At 46.3% G+C, this 22,877-nt stretch overlaps 1 protein-coding gene across 2 annotated transcripts in view; it reads left to right on the top strand.

Annotated features, from left to right (window-relative positions):
* Positions 1-20,917, top strand: part of LOC3290975 (GATA-binding factor C) — a 103,013-nt gene extending 82,096 nt beyond the window's left edge. For both annotated transcript variants that reach the window (XM_061642157.1, XM_061642156.1), the window contains exons 5-8: positions 10,277-10,411; positions 17,718-17,901; positions 18,037-18,224; positions 18,435-20,917. In XM_061642157.1, coding sequence (XP_061498141.1) covers positions 10,277-10,411; positions 17,718-17,901; positions 18,037-18,224; positions 18,435-18,470 — 543 coding nt within the window. In that variant the 3' untranslated portion in view covers positions 18,471-20,917. The remainder of the gene's footprint in view (positions 1-10,276; positions 10,412-17,717; positions 17,902-18,036; positions 18,225-18,434) is intronic.
* Positions 20,918-22,877: the final 1,960 nt, after the last annotated feature.

The following is a 22,877-nucleotide window of genomic DNA, read 5'->3' as shown; positions in this document are numbered from 1 at the left end:
ACACATAATCGAATACGATGCTCATCCAGCTCCAGGTGAACGGGCAGGCCAATAATAATAAGCCACCGAGCGGAATGGAGAAGAACCAGGCAGGAGGCAAAGAAGGCACAGACAGACAGGCAACAAACAAACAAGGGAACAAGGGAGACAAGCGGCACACAGGATCACGGTGTACCGGCGCAAGCATACTTATGGTGCCTTGAGTACTTTGTGTGGGATTCCCTGCACAGAATAATGTCACATTGCAATGGGAGTGTAAACCACAGCCAGGCATGCTGCAACAGCTCGCTTGCCATTGCCCCTTGCCTTGCCTGGGAAAATGTGTAACAAGCCGTTCAGGAAAGCACAACGATCTGCTGTCCTTCCGTCCTCCTCGAGGCTCGGTGCAAATTTCGCAAACGCAAAAAGTCTGCCAACAAAAACAAATTAAAGGAAGAGCGCGAAAGAAAACACGCGATAAAAACAGAAGTAAAACGTATAAAGTAACACGCACACACCGTGGCAATCGATCGCCTGGAACACGATCGGTTCCGATCGGGACGACTGGCAGGGAACCGCTGGTGGGCAGTTGGCAGCGGTGGACATGCTACCGCGGTCCAATGGACGATGCAATTGTCACGCCTCTTTTTGATTTGAAAAATATTGCACTCATCGATGCGATGCGTACACGTACCGATCGTACGGTGGTTGCAGTTGCACTTTCCTTTGCATTATTAATCTGAAATATGTGAAGCATTCTCCTACTGCGTTGTACTGATGGTTGTAGCGTATTTTAAACATATTTAACATCATGAAAACATATTATTTTTCGCAATTAAACCCAGATTCTTTGACTTGTTTTTAGCCCTTGTTCACTCAGTATCCATCAATCAGGGCCATTCTAACATGCAACTTGGTCTAAACGTTATTACAAATGGAAACGTTTAATATTTCATGAAAATGTTTCCATCAAGTGTAACAATGCAAACAAATTTTCCCCGAAATCTCACTCCTCCCACCCTTACCTTTATGCTTTTACCACGACGGCTTAAATTCACAACCACCACCAGCAAGCAAGTTCCCGTTCGTTGTGCGTCAAACGCAAGAAAGCAAAACACATCCAACAATCCATTAAAGTCGAAACCAAATTTATAATGTGCCTGTTCTAGCGTCCACCCGCACACGCACACACACACACACACACACACACACACACACACACACACACACACACACACACACACACACACACACACACACACACACACACACACACACACACACACACACACACACACACACACACACACACACACACACACACACACACACACACACACACACACACACACACACACACACACACACACTGTACACTGCCTCTCTCACTAGGGTGGTAGCGGCAAAAGATGGACATAAATTATGAAGGTGATGAATTTCCTGCCCCGACCGGGGACAGGACCGCGGGGAGTGCAAACCCATTGTTGTTGGAGGTCCGGGCCGACCACGGACCACGAAACAAACGAGTCTCGAGTCGATAGCCCAATTTCCAGTAGGGGCGACCCACGTGGGGCCATTTTTCCAATCTTCGTTTGAAAAGTCCGGCAGAGCGTTGGAGACCCTGCATCGTATTTGGAGCAGCAAAGCCAAAAAAAAAAGAAATGAAAACCGACGCCTTGTACCCCCAAAAAAATCAGCTGCACAGTCACTGACTGTGGCATGACTGACGTTGCGTGGAACAAGCAATAGCACCCGATGGGCCATTACGGAACAGCGGAGAAGGGGAGAACTGAGGGTCCGAGTCCGGTGAATCTATTCGCCCGTGGCAGCGAATTTCATTAATGAAATGCCACTGGGCAGCAGGCCCGGTGGCGGTGACGCGCGGCAGTTGTGTTGTTCGTCACACGAAGCAGTACAAGCGCACGTAACGAACGCGGTAAAAATGGTATGTCAAGAATTTTGACGTTTCCAAGACGTCTGTTTTTGAGGGGGAGGGGGGGGGCTCCTCTCCTCCTCCTTCTCCTCTTCGTCTTCGGTCGTGTTATTTCAATTCGTGAAACGAAGGAGAAGGAAGCGGGCAACAGCTGCTGCCTTTGCTCTATGTCCGTTTTTTGTCTATTATTTCTGCCGGATGGCGATGGATTTTGATTTTCTCTTTGTTTTTGCCATCTCGGCTGATGAAGCTGACTCTGAGTTCTCCCCTGAAAGCTTCGGAAGGTATGGCTGTTTTGGAATGCTACGCTTCGGTAGCTACCGTAGCTGTAGAAGTTTTCCTCGGCGGGATGAAATTCCACCGCTTCCTACCAAGTCCCTTCCCTATTCTCCTCGGATTGGGTGTGGCAGCAATGGGTGTTCACGAATGGCGTCAAGGTTTTCGGTAGCCAAAACTTATGACTACCGCCCGCCGGGTTTCGTTCGAGGTAGTCGGCGGTGGCACGCTGAACCCGCGGTAGGGTTCGCTTTTTGCGCGGGCCCGTGAAAGCGTATCAATCAAAAAGGGAAAATTTCTCACTAATGGAAGCTGATTTACGTCCATCAACCGACGGTGAAAGAGTTCCCTCTCTCAGCACATAGCCGTTTTTTTGAGAAGGGTCTCACGAGTGATTGTTTTCAGTTCTGAAGGAAATCGGGCATGCTCTTGCAGCACCACTCTCGGATAAACGCTGCACAACGTAGAATACTTTGTTGCTGTTGAAACTACGGCCAACAAAATGGCAGCCAGAGATAGATTCATCTTTTCCCCTTCGACTTCCATCGAACGACGCCCGCGAAACGGGCGAAGGGAAATAAATCACCCATCTGCCTGGACCAGGGGTGGATGAGGCTGGGAAGAAGAAGAAGGGAAGCGGCTGGTGGATAGATTTTTTGCGCAACTGCGTGCGTGCCAAACAACTACCACAACACGGTTTGTGGGGCATGCGCGTATCGTAGCGTTGCCCTTTCCTATCTAGATGCTGGCTGTCTGGATCGGATCGGTATCCCCGATGCTGCGATACCGATCCACCGGAACCAGGGAGATAGGGTGAGCAGTAGCATTGAAGGTAAAGGCGAAGATGCGACTGATGCGTCCTCCTTTGCAGGGGCTGATGCTGATAGATGAAAAAAGAGGGTTCTTTTATGTAATGGGTAACATTTTATTCCCGCCAGTTCTCGCCCAACAAAGCACCGACACCAACACACACAACGCTGGCATGCGCGTACAGGTCCAAAAAGGACACCCTCGCGAGTGAAATAATTCAACCGAAATGATATGAGCTAGAGCTGGGGCTCAAGATGTGCTCAAGGAGCAGTGAGCGGAGTGAATAAGATAAACTTTCTGACAAGGATTCCCGCACTCGGCGTGTTCCTGGCGCACAAGACGGGATTGAAAAGTTTTCGCTGTTTTCCCTCCATCAAGACATCCACAAACACACACACACACACATAGAGAAGGCACACAAACATAGTGAAGTTTGCCAGCTGAGTAAACGGAGCAGCACAAACACACTCCCATCAACTGAAGTAGGAAGAGCGACAAAGTTTCACTTCCCTCCGGGCAGCTTCCCTCCACCTTGCGCCGAACCGCCCCAGCATCCCTGACGCGCGCGCGTGTGTCTACTCCACCATTTTGCGTTTGCTATCTGACGGCCCCCTTATCTTGATGCTGCTGGGTGTGGAAATTGTTTGTTCTCCAAACATGTCTGCAGCATGAATAATTTATATCGTTAAGGAATCCTTTTCTCGCCTGTTTTCCAGCCCGGTCCCGGAGGGGGGGTGGAGTTGGCTTAAGGAAAACTTTTGCTCGCTCGGGGGCCTCCCCAAGCCGGGAAAATTTGGTTTTATTTTATACCTTCCCAGTGTTTGGCCTGCACCCCTTAGCGGGTTACGGGAAAGTGACGTTATCCTTTGGGCCCGGCTCCTTTGGGGATTATTTTAAGAGTACGTTGGACGAGGGAGTGTGGTGGTGATGGGGGAGGATCTTTTCTATTTCACCATCCAAAGTGGTGCGATTAAAGCTTGAACAGATAGCTGGCTGAGGGAGAAGATCCGTATCGTTATCATTTGGTGTGGTGTATAAGTACCTACCTACACACACACATATATATACACGTGCCCATATAGCATGCATACATACAAAGCGTGTGCTTAAAATAATCTTCTCTACAATTTCATTCAAGTGGTCCGACCTGGGACAGGGACCGGAGAATGTGCGGGACGGGGAATTGTTTCGGAGGATTTAAGGATACTCTTGTCTAAAGTGCTTTTTTCCTCCTGCGCACAAACACACGCAAACCGGCGAGTCGCTTTTCGTACCAAGGATTGTCTTGGGCGCGATGAAACAAGGTTCAAGAACAAAGAAATTTCGGAGGGATATATCCTTTCCTAGGCCGCGTCCTTATCCTTGGGGCATGGCGGGATGGCGAGCTCCTCCCTCTTTGGGCAGCATCCCTCGGTTTCGCTTAGAGCGGGTTTTGTACACTCGCTTGGGGCGTCCGAGCCCAGAACCGGCGTTGGAAAAGAAAGGGGAGAAGCAGCCATACTCGCACGTACATGTGACCCAGCTGTCAACTTTAATTGGTAGCTGATCTCACCGTACTGATAGCGCGTTATTTCGATTCTAATTTATACACGCATATATACTTGGATTCCTGCCTGCCTGAGCCTTCTTCCTTTCGGCAGGCACAAAAACGCACACATACATGGTGGGCCCGTTTGCTACCCATTTCGTCGTTATTTCGTTTATGTCTCATTTCAAATCATTTCTTGCGAATCCCACGTTCGGTACGGCCTTCGGTTTCTGGGCACGGCACGATTCCTACACGTTGCGTGACGGTGATTACGCTGGTTGTGTCTTGGTGCAAAAAGTTTCTGGCCCGGTGCAGGGGTTGATCGAAAATATTTACCTTCCGATAATCGGTATCTAATGAAGGGGGAGTTTTCTCAATTAAGTACAGCATCATTCTTCTGCTTGGGGAACCTATGATACACCCAACGCATATCGTAATGCAAAATTTCGTTCCAATTACGAGCCGTGGAGCAGCCCATGATCATGAAATATCTTGTCTGCTTCCATCGTGTTGTTATCTTTTTTTTAATAATGCAATCAAAATAAATCGATTAACGCACAAGTAGCCAATTCCTGTGTGCCCGATCGTATCTCAACGAGAATGGTATTATTTTCGCACCCAATCCACCACTGTCAAGCAAATTTAATGCCACTCAATCTTAATGTCATTCCCACGCAGACCGTAAGCCGGCACAACGATGAAATCCCGCAGGTCGCATCATCTCGCGAGCTGAAATGATTTAATTTGAATCGTTTAAATCGGCACCACGCATACGACATAGCGACAATCGAGGGCGAAAGGGAACAAAGCTCGCAGGCGTGAACTAGCGGAGCATTACTGCCACCAGTTACGGCAGGCCAAAATATGACAAACATGAATAGACAAACACGGTGCACGCCCGGGCCCTGGTGTAGCGATCGAAAGTCGATCGATTGGAACCAGTTTCAGTCAAACAGGTCCTCCACGCCACGACTCGCCCGAAAACCACCCTCAAATCGTCCATCCCGGAAAGTCCCGAGAAGCCCGAGAGGAGGCCCACTGGTTACTGGTTTCGTGTTGCCCTCCCTACACCATCCCTACAGCCTTCCACTCCCCTCAGGGTAACCAGCGTTTAATTAAAGCTGATTTCGGAAATCGATACTCGATACCGGAACCGGTTCCGGATGGAGCAAGGATATGGAAATGACACGAAACCACGCGATATCTAGCTGCTTCGCTCATGTTCTAGCTCTTTTTAGCGTTTTGATCCATCCATCCCCGCCGTAAACAGCACAGAAACACAAAAGAAATCTGACTGACCACCGAGCCCGAACGGGTCCGGCGTGAGGGACCAAATCGTTTGACAGCTCGAACGTTCCCAAAAGCTTACATCCATTTGGTGTTTGGTGCGGTGGTAGAGCGGCAGTGCGAGCGGAACAAGTGGCGTGCGGTGGCTTAGCAAACGAAAACAACAATTACTGGATTGATGGATTGGAATTGGATTGGATTGGATCTTCTGAAGCCCGGGTCAGAGCACGCCCGGGACCGCAGGCCCGGGGAGTGACATGCGTGAAATGGATTCAGGAACCGGGAGCACGATGACGTACGAGAGGGTTATGCTTTTAATTGGGTTAATGTCAGTTTGACAGGCGCAGGTTCTGGTGGCCTCCCGACGGTGGCCTAGCTCCCAATACATTCAAGCACTGTTTTTCCCTTCTCCGATGTTTCCCGTTTCCTCCTCATGTTAGGGGAGTTCTGTTCATTGCCATCGGAGAGGCCGTATGACCGCAACCAACACGGGCAATATCATCATCCATCTTCTTCCCGCCCAGTGATGAGGATTGTGTGGGGATACAAAATTGATGAACTACTACTACTACTACTACTGCTACTACTGCTACCACTACGTTCGTAGGCCCACCGTGTATTGCCTGTGGTTTGAGCCCCAAAAAGCCGGACCTTGATTGACCACCTGCAACGCTTCCGCTTTGCCGTGCGTCATCCATTCTACCTTTCGTCACCCTCCTTTTCCTCATGCTCCTGCTCTGCTGGCAGGCTTCATCCATTATTCACACCAAACAGCTAGGCCAAGCGTACGAAACGGACGCCGCAAAGGACGCCACCGGCTTGGCAGCGTGTTTGGTGTTTGGCGTTGCCTTGGTTACGCCATTCGCATGTGCTTGCTTGCGCTCTTACGCACAAGCTGTCAAAACATCGCCAACCTTCTCCGTGCCGTGTCAAAGCTCCCAGAAATCCAAAACACCACACGAAACTTTGTCAGGAACCACCAAGCGAAGCAACCGAACTTTCAATCCCTTCCTCCCTCCCACGCACCAAACCCAAACTGCATACACTGCACTTTCATGCAGTATCGATACAGAGCGCCATCTCGCGCCATCTTTCTCGCACACTAGGGACTTTCGATCGAGATTTGAAAAGTAGGCGTGGAAATGGCGTTTTGCTCGCGGTTTCGCTGCCGCTGCTGCTCTCCAGCTCGTGTATTCGCTCTCGCATCTCGCAAGCACCGTCGGAAGGCGCGATGTTTTTTCACTCTCTTTTTGTTTTACTTTGACATTTACGCGGGCGTGTTTGCTCTGTTTTGTGCGCGAACTCGCCCAACAAGCATCACCGCGTCGTCGGTGCCGTGGAGTGCTTCGATGCCGGGGGGGGGGGGGGGGGGGGGATTGCAACGCAATTGTCTGTCGCGCTTGGACGACCGAAACGAGCGAAACGATACATATGCGACAGAGTGAAAGAGAACGATCGCTTTCAAATGCCCTTTTTCCACCCACTGCGGCGCAACAATGGAGGGTGTTTGGTGTGGGGTGCAGGGCGAGGAAAAACAAAATGGATTTTATCGATTTTCCAACACCCGATTTCCCAACCATCCGATCGGGTTGGTGTGTATCTGAGTGTGTGTATGTGAAGGCTGACGCGTCGGAGTTTATGGTTAACTGCGTGCTAAAACTCATATCAACCACCACCACCACCATCAGGAAAACGGCTGACATTGGGACGCGGAATGGAAAAAAAGGCCTTCACTATTGCTGTCCCCGAGAGAGTTTCGTTTTGCCACCATCCGTTCATCGTGTTTTTCCTGGGATTGTACTGTCCTGGTTCGTGTTACGTGGCTTCCAACATTTAATTTGGTCATAATTAATGTCACCACGATGAGCAGCAACCTGGCGTGACGTTGGAGGAATGGGAGCTTGTACGGGAAAATCGTTCCTTCCCTCCAACTTTTGCTTCGATCGATAACCACGAGCACACACATACACACACCACACACTCAATAACATTCGACTCATTTTCACCCCGAAAAATGGTGCCCCTGCCGATTTGGGAGGAACAACGAGAATAGTGCGGGGTGATGTTACGGGAATTTCCTGCCAAGAATGGGTATGGTAACGAGAGCGTGGACACCAAGCGGATCGTTATGCGAATGATATTGCCATCGGAATGCGTTCAACGGAAATGATCCGACAATCCGCTGCCAGGATAACGGTGGAATAGGAATAGTGTTCCGGGCCTTTGGGTTAACTTTCTTTCTTTTTTTTGTACCATTTTCCACACCAAATTCGAGGTGTGTGTGTGTGTTCGGATCTCCTACGAAAGCGTGGAGGGGAGCTGCGACGGTACCAAGTGGGGAGGAAACATTCGAATGAATAGTGTGCGTCACGGAAATGGGATTTATTTTGTAATCAAGGCAGAGTGCATGAGCGTCGCGTCTGTACCAGGGTGCGGTTAGGAAATGAAATTTGGATCCATTATTTATCCACGACTCACTTTCATTTTCCACTAAAAATCATTAACTTATTAGCTCCCCATTTTCTTTTTTTTATACAGAAAGAGTATCAACTAGATGCTCAATCTTTTTTAAATCTCAAAGAAGCATGATTAAAGCATTGCGCAGGAACAAAAAATAACATGAAACCATTATTTCGTATCGTGTAAAATAACACATTTATGCAACGATACTTCATTTGTCATGTTCACTGCTCGTTCATTATCTAAACGCGCTAGGCTCGATTTAAGAAGCGAAAAACCCAAAGCTAAAGCAATCGCGGACAATTATAGTGTTAAGCCAATCCATCATCCAGAGCGTTTGAAGTTTAGAGCCAGCAAAACACATCACACAATTTCTTCCTCGTTCGCGAGAGACACAAAAGGTTGGCCACAGTTGTTTGCTCCGGCAAGCGCAAAACAAAAAGAAAGACAGGAACAATACAACAAACCACTAAATATTAATGAGTTCGGCAACACGAGAAACCCCTATCTAGCCTCAGTCAACCCTGTCCGCACGCGAACCGGTCATGATGGAGAGTTTTGGACATTAGTTTCATTTCTATTGCTTTTAAAAAGCTCATCATAGTGTTTGTTTTGGTGGCATTAGATTATTAATAATAGTCGACATAGGAAGCGATCGCTCATCTGCATTATAAATAGTTGCCCAGTGAGGAAAAAGGAATACATAGCGTAACAAAATGTAGTAATCAAACTTTAGATTCAAACTTTTAAGACAATGGCACTGCATTCCGAGTGATGGTACAAACGCATCAAGCTAGACGGTGCATCGTTGAAGTGTTTCAAACATCTTAATTAACCCATCTTATATAATGAGTTGAGTGATAGGCGGAACACTACAGGGTGGATTGAATTAGGTGACAAAAAATTAAAACACAGTACGTTACAGTGGCTGCTTTGCTTTGAGGAACGACACACATATTTCATATTTCTCTTGATGACTGTCACGACATGTGATGATTGACTAACGAACCGATTTACGATGTTTGGACATTCGTAAATGCACTCTCAATTGGAGGAACGAACGGCATAACAAAATCCATAATAATGTGCCTTTGTCGGTAGGCCGTAAAAGTCATGTGCACCGAATTAATAGCAAAACCCATCAAATCAACGTGATGAGCTTTAGATGTGGTGAAATTTTATGTCACTAAACATGTTTCGGTAGCTTCTCTGCTGTACAGGTCAGCGCTGCGTTATCAAGGCCAAACACGGGGGGACCGAAGGCTAGCTGAACAGGCCGAACCTTACCGTCAGGCTTACAGACGTACAATAAAACCGAAAGCCCAACGACCCATGTCCACTAGCTTCACAGCAGTGCGCAACATCGTTTCGGGCTAAAATTGAGCAAAATTAGACACACCATCACCGGTCACTTCCTCCGGTCCCTCGACTGTCCTCAAATTGTTCCTCGCCTCAGGGAAGAAAGAAACCCGAGTGTCGGTACCAAATCAAAATTGTTCAGGTTGCGATTTTCAAACTGAACAGCCGATCGATCGATCGATCAGCCAAGGCTAGAAGCACCGGAGCAGGCGGCATTGTGGTGTAATAAATCAATTTCCGAGCGTAATTGTTTTCCCGAGGGGGATCCGATGCGCTTTCCCACATCGGAGGTAAGGTCGGTGGATCAGGTTTTAGGTTTCAGCTTAAGCTCGCGTTTTCAAACGCCCGTTCGCTTCGGGGTGGTAAAATTCCAGAACTTTATAAATGTCATGTAGATTGTGCGATGAGGCTGTTTCGTAAGGCAAATCGTGAAGATTTAACAGCTTCTTGCAGGCAAGGCAAGTAAGCATCACTAGGACGCTGGTTTACTGTCAATAATTGCAAGTGCTCGCATGCATACATACGCGCAAAAAAAAAACACACACACTCTCAAAGGGAAATGTTTTCGCCTTTGAGTGGAGCGATAATGTTGATGTATGATTGTTAATTTTCCCATTTTTCCCCTTTCTTTCCACTACTTTCAGTCGCTTCAAAGTGCCGCCCGACGTGCGGGAACATCGTGCGCCAACTGCAAAACGACCACCACCACCCTGTGGCGAAGGAATCAGGGCGGCGAACCAGTTTGCAACGCTTGCGGGCTCTACTACAAGCTGCACAACGTAAGTACTGCTACCGGGGACCGGTCGATGGACCGGGTTGTACCAGTGTTATTATGCGTCGCCACTTGGCTGGCAGCAGTTGCACGCTGTAGGATGCAATAAATCGCGCACCGAAGAACTTAATCAATCCCACGGCACGGGAAGATCATCGTCATCATTGCGGGACAACAGGACGAACGACACATCCCAGTGGCGTGGATTATCCGGCGTTCGATCCGATGTTCACTTTCCGATGTGCGCTTCCGGCTGGCCGGAGGGTCGAAGCAATAAAATTTACTACCCTGCTGATCTTGGGGTAGGGACAGAGGAAATAATGACCCATTCCGGGGGAGGCCAAGATGTGAAGGAAGATTGCAGGAGAACGTTACCCATTCTCCCCATCGGTCGATTCCTGTGTGTTCGCTCCGGAATGGGACACGGAAGCGATTAATATTCGTATGCATGTGATGAAGGATATCCGGGAGGACGATTTGTGCTTCATGGTACCGTACTAGCGCGAGCCTTAATGATACTGTACTATTTATGCAAAAGCTTTCGGAAGTTTTACTTCTGAAATCCCAAAACACGATCATCAAAATCACACACCGCTTTACTTTACTCGTGTACGAGTTGGCTAGCGAAATGTAAATAGATCCCCTTTTTTTGAAGGATTTATTTTAATTGAAAGCAAATAGTTTACTCTGGCGATGAAAATGAAAATGAGGAAATTGAGCCAACACCATCCATCCGTGGTGGTTTGGGCGATGTGTGGTGGTGCGATAAAAAATGAAATCAAATCTTTGAACAGGAAATTAACTTCATCCCCTAATCGCCCTTCATCTGCGTCTGGTTGGCAAAGATACAGATAGGTAGCTAACCAGCCCGATACCAGCTATTATCTACACCGAGGGGTGCAGCTTATAATGCTTCATACTTCTGGCACGTGTCGGGTGGCGCGTTGTTCACTGCCACAAAAACCGCTTATAGAGTGTCGTGGCGCACACGTCCCCTTGCAGGCACGCCTGGCTGGTTCGTGTTGGAGGATGTGATTTAGCTCCTGGTTTGCTGCACACATCGTTCGCCGAGTGTGTCACTGGGAAAGGAAAGATTTTCCACCAAAACGTCACTGCTGCCAAAAGGATAATCAATCTGCAGTGATCTGCCTTCAGCTCCTGCACCCTAGGAACTGCTCAGACCGCTCATGGAACGGTAATAGGGTGTAAATGGTTTGGGAAGTTGCGATAAGATTGATTTACTTCTGATTCGTTCTGATTCGGAGGGTGGTTTTGGAGGTGGAGAACTCCGGACCGGACTCGCATCGATGGTACAATGAATATTAAAGAATAGCTGATGCTGCTACCCTCCGCTTAAGCTGAAGTGGAACAAGAAGTGGAACTACGGAGGGCTGGTTCATGCTCATTGCCGAACAATCCGTTTCCTTCCTTGAGCTTGTACTGTGTATTCATGAAATTGAATGTGTCATGAGTGTTAATGGTGAGGAAGGATCGTTGGGTTCAGGAAATTGAGGGAAGATTAAAACACTTCTTCAGCAATCGTTGTTGTACGCTGCTAGGAAATTAGAAAAATGGTAAGAAACTAAACCAAACGGTAGTTGGATACTGGAAAAGTCAAGTCAGAGGGTCGACCATGAAATTAGTCCACGTACTGGCGCGCATTCAGCAATCAATAAGGGCCCACTAGCAGGACAGCGATCTGCACCGGAGCGTAGCGCACCTTTTCGGACAATCACAACCACGGGAAGCGAGCAGAGTGCAAGAATTGTCAACCGGCATTCACAACCTTCACTTCTCAACCGTCGCATCATCTGATGGGCGGCATAAAAGCGAAAGCATAATGATACCGCGTCCATTACCGATCCGATGGTTACGGATGGTTGTCAGCTTTTGTCAGCGGTGTCCGCGGCCTTTTGACTGACAGTTGAAAAGACAGCCAAGCCGAACGCCCCGGCCCTGGTGATGGGAACAAGGTGGTAGCCACAAGGTGGTAGTGAAAAAAAAACTTTTCTATGCGCCACCACACCAGCCTGGACATGCAGTCAGACCAGCCTGCGCGACAGTTGCCATAAATACGATCGCGAGAAAATTGGTTCGCAATGGGTTAGCGCGTTACAAGGCCACCGCTTTTGAGGTTCCGTCTCTCTCCATGAGGAAAATTTAATACGGAAGATTTTGGATTTGAAATGACTGGGGTTGGTTTCTTTAAATTGCCATCTTTTTACTGATGCATCCTGCACAGTTTTGTGGATTTTATTTTGTGTCGAACTAATATTAATTTGTACACAATTTTGCTCAACCCAAATACCCTTCCACAGTAACAATGTGTTAAAGTTATTTTGATACGAGCTGTAACAGTGGAAACATACAAATAGATAATGCGTTCCATGGGTTCCAAGCGTGAATGATAGAGGCTATGCCTTAATGAAATTGAATGAAAAAGTAATTATTCAAATTTATGCAAAACTAACCGAGTGCACGCTTGACCCTGTACGTTCGGCCCTTGTAGCTGGCAGAGAGCACAAGGGGAGCCTCATGCAACGGAAGCAAATTTTTTACCTCCCCCCAAAATAAAGCCCAACATGGGAAGTAGAATGGGATGTTAATGTGTGCGTGTGACACGGCTTTTTGGTACAGTTTTCGAGGGTGGATTATGTTGCCACAGTGCAAGGAAAGCCAAAACCGCAGTGACCCGTTAGCATTCTACTCTCGAGTAACGCTCCATAGGGCAAAACTCTCAGAAATGGTTTACATGAAACGATGGACCATCGTGTTACGGGCTTGAAAGGAAGTGTACATCTATTTTTCGCCAAGCGAGAGACGATGATGAACAAAATGGTGAGGCAAAAAATGGCAAAGTAGAAACAAAAAAAGCATTAAAAATTAAAAGTACATCAAGTTCAAATCAACCCGTTTCACAACGAAACCCATCCCCTGTCTTTGGGTTAACTCAAGCGAGGAAAAGAAATGCAACACAACACAACAGGCACATGCTGAACTTTTCCATCACGTAGTACATTTTGCCTCAGTACGGTGACGGTTGTTACGTTTGTCCGATGATAACACAAAGAAAGAAAATCCAGCGGTGCAGAGGCAAAATGTGTCCAACAAAGCACAGTATTCCTTCGTCGGTGTATGGGTTTGGGTACGTATGTGTGTGTGTAAAAATGCTGGGTGAAAGCAGAGGCGGAGTGGAGCGCCACATGGTGATATTGAAATATTACCACGATGTGCCTAGCGCAGCATAAATGAATTGTTATGGCCGTAATAATAGTAATTATCATTAAAATGTGTTTGTGTGGCTTTGAACTTGGGGTTATGTTTGGATTTTGGGCGTCCGGGATCTTGGGTGGAATTTATGAATAGTTCAAGAGGAAGAAGTTGAGGAAGAGAAGGAAAGGAACGGAGATAATGAAATGTTAGTGAGATTTGAGGAAGTATCATTTTCCCTCACCTCTTCCGTTTCTCTCCCAGCAGACTGGTTTAAAGTGAATTAAAAACGGCAAAACTGACATCCACGTTGGAAAAGCCCCATCTTTCCGTCTCCCCCAAGCGTTGATGATTGTTTGTTAAGAAAATTACCCCATAATGATTTTTTAACGGGGCATCAACCAACACGATAATGTCCAAAGCTGTACCACCTTGGCCGCTTACCTTAGCGAAGCGTTCATCAGTGCAGGTGGGCCATAAAACCAATTGTCACACGACTCCCTAATCGGAATTGCCGTATACTGCTTCCTCCCGCCCGATAACATCTAGCACGTCCAGTGCGTGCAGGCTCGCTCACCGGGCTACCGATTGGATCGACGTGTATTTCGTCATGTTATGGCCAGCTCGGCTCCCAAAAAACGACACACAACCACACACTACAATTCACTGGCAATGATGAACCCGATCGCAAAGTGTCTCATGATTTCGTCCTCGGCCCTTATCGTGGACACGTCGCGATCTTCAAGCCGATCTTATCACAACCCATCGCAACCACAATCTACTTAGCGTTGATTAGTGGCTGTAAAAATGTGTTCTTAAGCGTAATTTTAACTCAATGCTCATCGCACATCACAGGGAATTGTGATTAGCCAGTGGGAGAAACCAACGTCGCTGGCAAGACGTGCGCTGTGGCTGGTATTGTGTGCGCTTGTCTCAAAATAAATTTCAACCGCACACTTTTGAACACCCTTTATCAATGGTGTCGATTGCTGCTTTCGTGATGTAATTATATATTACGTGCGTTTTTATTACCTTTACGGCAACCAATCTTTCGATTCGATTAATCAATCTTTATAGCCACACGGGCACTAGGGTAGGGCGAGCTTGCATGCTCCCAAGATAAGTGGGCTTACTGCACCACTATCTCTGCCTGGAACGCAATGATCCAGAAGGATCGTATCGAATCGTACGTGTGTGTGATTTACAATTTCGATGAAGCTCAGTCACAATTATCACCATCAGCGAGGGGATCTATGGAGAAGCAATCTTACTGCATTCAACTGGCGTTTATCAACCATCATCTGACAGCTGTCAATGGTGTTGAGCAGAGAGGTGGCAAAGGAACTATACTCGCCCACGTATGCACCGCTTGGCCGTAGGATAATGTGCGCAAACACCCAGGCAAGAGCGATAATTATCATCCTTCAGACGACGTATGAACTTAATTTGAATGACAAATACGATTGCAATCTCGCGACCTACCTCGCAGAAGCTGGACGATGTGTGTGGCACCAAGTTTGTTTTGTGTTGCTTACAAAATGGCTAATGCAGTGTGCCGTAGGTGCAATATGCAATGCTCCGACTACAGCCAACGGCTTAAACCTCAACCCAGAAGCTTCCGATGAAGATCAATTAAATTATCAATTAAATTGGTTTATTGATTCCACATAGAAAAGAAGAGATCATCAAATAGAAAGCTAAGATCTAATCCAAAATCATCAAACACTATGTCGGGTTCGGTTACTGCATCCATTCCCACTACTGGGAAGTAATTGATACTCTTGTGCCAACGATTGCCGCATTCTAATCCGTATGAAGTTTCGTATAACACAATGTACCATTTCAAAAAAAAACCGACCAAAAGCCAAAAAAAAGGAAACATTCAAAATGAGTACAAGAATAACACCACTCAATACACAAAAGCGCTGGCAAAAATAGTTTCAATTGCAGATTGGATTGTTCCGCACCCGTTGCAAAAGATCCGTCCCTTCTGCGTCCGATGATTTGACATCGATAAGTGGGTTCACCTTCATATCCTTACCTGAAACGTCGCAGGAGGTTTATCCACTGCTCTTTGATTGTTCCTGTTCTGCACAAACAATCCCCGACCGCACCCAGATTGTGTCCTACTGCCAGCGCTGTTCTCGTAGGACTACGTTCTCCTTCTGCTTCTGGCATTGCATTGCACCAAGCCAATTTGACAATTGACAGATTTAAACGTGTCTTGCGTGGAGGGAAACCTCTTACTCAGCTATAGAGCAGCACTGTGGCGAAGGAGTCGGAAGAAGGTAGGACTGCGTCAACAATTGATGGTAGGCAGGAAATGAAGAATCATGCAAGATTGCGATCAAAAAAGTGCAGTTCAAAACCCCTACATCCGACGTGGAAAGGACACGGAAAGATTTAATACTCGCAAGGGTTAACCTTTTTGATCAAAAATAATCCGGAACTGAAGGGCCGTAACCGTCATTCTAACAAGCAGTATCAACAACATGCACTTGCTTCACCGTGTTTATAGCTAAAATTTGCCGAACGCCACAGCATTAGTGTGCAATCTGCTGGAGCCATTTTTCGTTACATTTTGTTTGCGCTTTTGTGTGCGTTTTCTGTATGGGTTTTTAAACGATGAAATTCAAGCTCTCGAGCACATTTCGGTCGCCATGAAGTGCAGTTGGTGTGCAGTAGCAAGATGAAAGATGAGAGATCGGCGATCTGCCGCTGTAGATCGTTATCCGTTCGGCCAATCTGAGAATCTGGCTAACGTTACGCAGTCACCGTAGTGCTGGCCCAATCTCTCGGGTAGTATCAGAGTATTCCACCGAAAAAGAAGGCAAGCAGCAGTAGCCGCAACCGCCTATCAAGTAAAAAAAATGAATAAGCAAAGAACAAATTTTATACTGAGTGTAAACTCGATAATAAGCTTGCGACAGTGCGCCGACCGATTCGCCCAATCCCGAATGGGGGGATGAAAATTTTTGTAATTAAAGAAATTTTAATGATTCAATTTATCTTCGAAAAATCATCAGTACCATTTATCCGCTTTTGGCAGACCGGCGCGAGGTTTTCGGTCTGGGCAGCGAGTGCCAGGATGCTCGTTGGAGAAAGCCAGAACTCCCAGTAGGATTCAGTGCCCCACAGCAACACTCACACACGTACCAAAACCGAGAAGGATAGGCAGCGCTTCTCATTTTCGTAATGAAGTTAGATGTAGCGTACAGAACGCCAATTAACGCTTTAATAACTTCGCTCGATTTCATCCGACGACGGGTGACGGTGACGATCGGAGGGCCCTGATCGCCCTGAGCGAAAGGGTATACGCATTCGCAGGAATGCTGATTTGCATCAAGATTTATTTCATATGGTTTGCGCGAAGGCGAACTCCCTGCCGTACTCCTGATCTGATCCCCGCTATCTCCTTCACGCTCTCTCCCCTTCCTTCACCCCACACATCATTCGGCTAATTATGGCCCGGATGCTCACAACCGATCCCACCGATGGATGTTGCCGCCTGGAACCTGGGCAAAGGCGAAAGAATCGACCCGATTGAGTAGCAGTGGCAGAGATTTCCACGAAACTGCCACCCGTGGGTCGCAGTATCATAGTCGTAGGCATCGTTTACGCGGCATTTAGCTCGGATCGCTCGCTCTGGTCGAACCACTTGCCGCGGCCGAGGTAGTAGGTAATTTAGGGCCGCAAGGCATCTGTGCGGCGCGTGCGAGCTACCAGTAGAACGCGTGCTCTTCCCATCGTAGAATACGGGAAACACATCCCGTTAAATCGAGCGCAACGAGGCGGCGCTCACTGTACCGAGGCCGGGGGTACAAATGGGCAAACAAACGCACGCGTCTGTGCACTATCGGACCAAACGGGCCACTTTGGTGGTCTTTCGCGCACTGGCCACGATGGCATGCAAAGATACGTTGCTTCCTTCGTATAGATGGTTTGAGTTTAACGATAATTGTCATTTGTTCCATTAAAGTGCTAACAAGAGAATTGAATGTATCTATTAAATGTACTTAAAATAGTTTATATAAAAAGATAATTAAGATGAAGTTGCAGAATTTTTTAAGGAAACCTTTCCTCCCCTTTTCTCCAATTCCTAGGTTAATCGACCGCTGACGATGAAAAAGGAAGGCATCCAGACGCGAAATCGGAAGCTCTCGTCCAAATCGAAGAAAAAGAAAGGAATCCCTGGCTCGTGTCTTCCGCTCGGCGGTCACCTTGGAGATCTGATGAAGCCGCTCGACCATAAACCCTCCTTCCCTGGTGCGTTCCCCGGTTCAATGGGTAAGTTAACGAACATCAAATGCTTACTGTACAAATTTAACAATCAAAAGAATATTATTGATTTAAAAAAAAAACCCTTAAAATTAATAAACTATAATTTCGATTGCATTATTCTTCGATTTGCTCATTCTACAGGACAACACAGCCACTTATCGGGAGGATTACACCCAGCACATACACACATGCACGGTGGGTGGTATACGACTGGCATGGGAGCGCTCGGAACTTCTGGCGGACTGCAGAACGGATTCGGCGGTGCTGGGTCGTTAGGTGGAGGAGTCGTCCCGCATTCGCAATCGTACCATCTAGGACTTAATTCAATGGTGAGTACATTATTCTAATGCATTTGAAAGTATTAGCCATGTGAAATGCACATTGAACTCTTTCATTTTGTTAGTATGATTTTAAAAACATCATACTCTTGGAGAATCTCTCGATCATATTTATTTTAAAATGTATTACGAACCATCGTTTGTCTGTTTTACTAAAACACTATTCTTTCAATCTCTTATTTCCTAATCATTCCCTCAGAGCTGGCGTTCAGAGTACACGTGATGGAGCACCGGTAACTTTAACACTAACCTGTTCGAGTTTAGCACCTCACCGAAACTCCAGCAGCAACACCAGCAACAGCACCAATCGGCCCTTTCGCACCAGCAGCAGCAGCAACAACAACAACAGCAACAACAGCAGCAACAGCAACAACAACAACAGCTACTGTTGCAGCAACACCAAAATCAACAATCCACCCATCAGCTGCAACAATCGCCATCGTCCAGCTCGTCCCTGTCGTCGATAGCAAATGCAGCCTCACTGCTGGAACAGCATCATCTTGGATCGCTGCATCAGCTGCACGAGCATCATCACGATGCGACCGTCGCCAGCCAGCTACACCTGCACCCTCATCAATTGCATTTAGCGACCGCAAGTCAAGTACAAATCTAAACCCGGCATCCACTTCAAGACTCTTCTTACTGTCCACACGCACAACGTTCGCCCGGTTGTGCTCATTTGTCGCATATGCGCGCGCTTCTAGTCACCAGCCAACTTCGTACAATGTCTTCTTCAGCAACGCAACGCTAATAGTAGCAACATTCAAAACAGTTCAAAAACTCCCCCGAGCTGCTTGAGTTACTTGAGGCAGCTGCTGGGAGAGACCAGAGACCATTCATCACAAAACAGGAATTAATTGCGGAGCGCTTTCCTGCTTCTGGCAAGAGCGTTTCTCTCTGTTTCTCGATCCAGAGGACGATCGAGCACCGGTTCAGTATTATTAATGATTTTCATAGATTACCGTGTAGGTGAAATATATACGGCGGACTTTAACCATCCGACGAATAGGAGAAACGTGTGCGTTCAGTCGAAGGTAAGTCAGGGAAGAATCACTTCCGTTTGCATCCCAGCAGGTGTAAAAGGTAAAAGGAAAGTTGGTGGGAGGGTTCAGGCAGGCGTGGCAAGGTAACCAAGCGAATGATGAGCGTAAGTTAAATCGAATTTAGTGCACCCAAAATGTCCGAAGTTGGAGCGACGTGAGGTTGAAAACATAGCAAACAAGCAAACAAACACAAAAACTGCTGGTGAGAAAACAAAGCCAACAGTTGATCTACGCTTTGTGTTTTTATAGATACGATTGAAAATCCGATAAATTACCAATGTTCACCAACTGGCATAGAACTAGGCGAAAGGTAACACAGCAACAAAACAGATAAAAACACCCAGTATTGGTGTTGGTTTTTTTTTACAAAAAAACACTGGGAAAAACGATCCGCCGAATAGAAACTAACGCGCACAAACAAAAGCAACAGCAGCAGAAGCACAAATGGACGGACGGAAGGCATCCAGTGCACTCTGGCTGTGCATTCGCTGTGCGCATGTGAAATGCACAACAAAACACAGAAAAAACACAGTGATGTATGTTACAATTGATTAGCTGGTAAGGAAGTAGTGAATTCAACTGTACGAAAGCCAACCAAGTGTCCCAGCGTCGCAACGGGTGGAATGTTGCAAAAACAAAACTCACTACCACTCTTGGCATTGCAATGCAATGTTTCGTTTCGTGTTTTGCATAGTAAACTGGAAGATGCTATGGAAAAGAGCGAAATTGGTTTTTAAACAGAAAAAAGGGTTCAAGATGAGGGAAAACTTTCCAATTTACAAAATAGAAAGTCACGCCAAGGGGGAATTACAAACAACTCCAACAGAAAACATGAACCAACTAACCCACCACATTGTGTCACGCTGGGAGCAGTATGGGGTGGGGTGGGTGTTGTAGCAAAGGATAACAGTGGAGGAAAGTGCAATTTTCTTAGTTTCAATTATCTGAAAGCAGCACTAGCTGCGCTTTCCACTGCAGCCTTTTTGTTTTGTTTTTGAGTGAAATATTATTTTTAAACGCATCAAAGCGTACAGCGCGTAGTTTGACCGCAGCAAATGATTTGCAGTGCACCTCTCGTTTAAGATTAGTGTAATTTATTTATCCACATTCAATTTACAGTACACTTGTTTCTTTATGCGCATATGAGTGCACAACAAACATTGGGTGTTCATAGTAAGCGCCTGCAAGGTGTAAAAAAACCGAATGTATAGCTATATAAGTTTTCCCAAACATTCGCTTGATTGCTGTCGGAAACCAAACGTTCATACACCTAGCACAAACAAAGGGTAAACAAAATGGAAAAGGGAAAATCAGAAGAAGAAAAAATGTTACAGAAGCAGATGCCATATAAATAAGTAGACTGTAAAATGTTTTCACAAGCAAAATTGTAAACAAAAAAACATACAAAAAAACACCCCCACAAAACAACAAAATTTGCGTAAGCTATAGCGTGTTGTTGTTGTGAAGGTGAAAACATTCAATGAAAAATTATGTTGTACAGACACATACACCTTACTAGTATGGATCAAATCGTAGAGGTGCAGCAAAAAGTATATGTTAAAAACGCACTCTTCTTGAGATGGAAGAGAAACTGTCTGTTTGTTGCACAAATGCAAATGAAAATGCAAAAAAAAAAACAAATGAACAAGCAGAACAACAACAAAAAAACACTGAAATCAGTCAAAGCAAGTGATGTGAAAGTGATCAAGACAAACATCACAACAAAAAGAATAACAGGAGCAAAAAATACAACGCACAATTGTAAAGATCGCAGAAAAAAACCTACCAAGGGAAAGCGGTTCAATGTAATGCAAAACCAGCGTAACAAACAAACAAACAAAAAACTTTTAGCGCAAATTATTGTACATAGTAAAAGGTTAAGAAACGGCAACCATAAAGTTGATAATCGAAAACGTGCAACGCCGCGTGGGCCATATAAAAGGGCAATCCAGGAGCAATTGTTAGGGCACACAATACAGACACAGCAGCAGGAATTAGTGCACCGAGCGGGTGCGTGAGAAGCTAATGCGACTGGTGCAGTTGCAGGCGGGCTTCAGTGCGGTACGTAACACACACATAGACATTCACACGCACAACTACACAAGATGCTCAACCTAGCAGCCCACGTCCGGAGAATCGTCGTTGTTGGCAGCGCAAAAACAAACGCACATAGTAACATTCATTACACGATGTCTTTTTTGATGTGTTGACTACTATACAATAGTATTACTGTGTACTTTTCCTTTGTGGTAAGCGTATTGGAGCACCGATGGTGCGGAAATGCAAACTCACAACCTTCCCCTGTCCCTTTCGCTCCTTGTCCTCTCCTTCCTCTCACACTCCCTTCACATCCCTTCCGTTCCCAGCCGCTCTTCACCTCGTACATGCAAATCACGGTCTCTATAAATATGCATATAGGCGTACATATACATGTAATGATGATAAATATAAATATAAATGTGTAAATTATATAGAAAGTAAACGCGTGTGCGTGTGCCACGATGATGGCGCCCCCCAAAAAACCCGATAGCTCTAAGACCGATCCCCGGAAAGGTAGTGCGGTACCGTGCGTCCCAAAATCGATCGCTGTCGGCGGACGCAGAGCGACAGAGAGGCACAAACACAAAGTATTGTAATTAATATCAACAACAATGTGGATGAAAGAATGTAAAATCACGACAAAAAATATTAATAAAAAAAAGCATACAAATGTACAAAAAATATTTAAAAAATTTGAGTGGGTTTCTCATTTATGCCAAGCATGGGATGTAACTACTTGCATTGTTGAGAAAAAGTAGTCTTTAATGTGTAGCAAGTTACACTTACAGCACGAATAGCACACAACTTCTTGCCATCTATTTCTGTATTCCGATTCGCGCGTGTGATACGCTGCACTAATGGTGCACGTGTGCAGCTATTCTTTTGCCGTGGTCGTTCCAGCTGCATCACACATTGGTCCTAAAAATATGATAATCTTTTTTACAAAATTTTTTGCAGCAAAAAGGAAGCATAAATTTCATTGCCACGAGTTAGCCGTTAAGTTATGTCACTGTGGTGTAATATTTTGACGTCGTCCGTTGTTTTAACGTTCTCGGCTTAGCCGCTCCTGCTGTTTAATCGTCTTCTTGGCAACTTTTTTACATCCTGGTCAGATTGTGTCCAATTTTGAACGTCCGACCAGCCTAAAACAAACGCCTGTATCATCAAAGGAAAGAACAGGCGTACAGCGTCGACCATGTATCATAATTTGGCAGGTGTACCAAAGCTTCCCCTTCACAAAAGGATTCCTGCTGAGCGGTGCATACGAGCGCGCGCTCGCTAAAACCATCCGGCGAATCATCGGGTAAGGCAAACGAGTGGAAGAATCGATGAGCTGCAGTAGAATGTACCACGCTTCTAGGGATGTCTGACATCGGCGCAGGATCATCGACACTGTGGAAGCTTAAGGAAAAGCTACGCAGGCCTCAAACGACCAGCTGATTGCGTGTTGGTTCGGCTCAAAATCACACATGCAGCAGTGGCCTCATTTCGAGAGCGAATGCACTGCGATTCGTCATAATTAGGCACCGGTCCTTCGGCACGAGCCACACCTTTCTTTGCC

This window comes from Anopheles gambiae, chromosome 2, assembly GCF_943734735.2.
Source record: "Anopheles gambiae chromosome 2, idAnoGambNW_F1_1, whole genome shotgun sequence".
Classification (NCBI taxonomy): Eukaryota; Metazoa; Arthropoda; class Insecta; order Diptera; family Culicidae; genus Anopheles; species Anopheles gambiae.
This window is presented reverse-complemented; position numbering and strand designations above follow the sequence as displayed.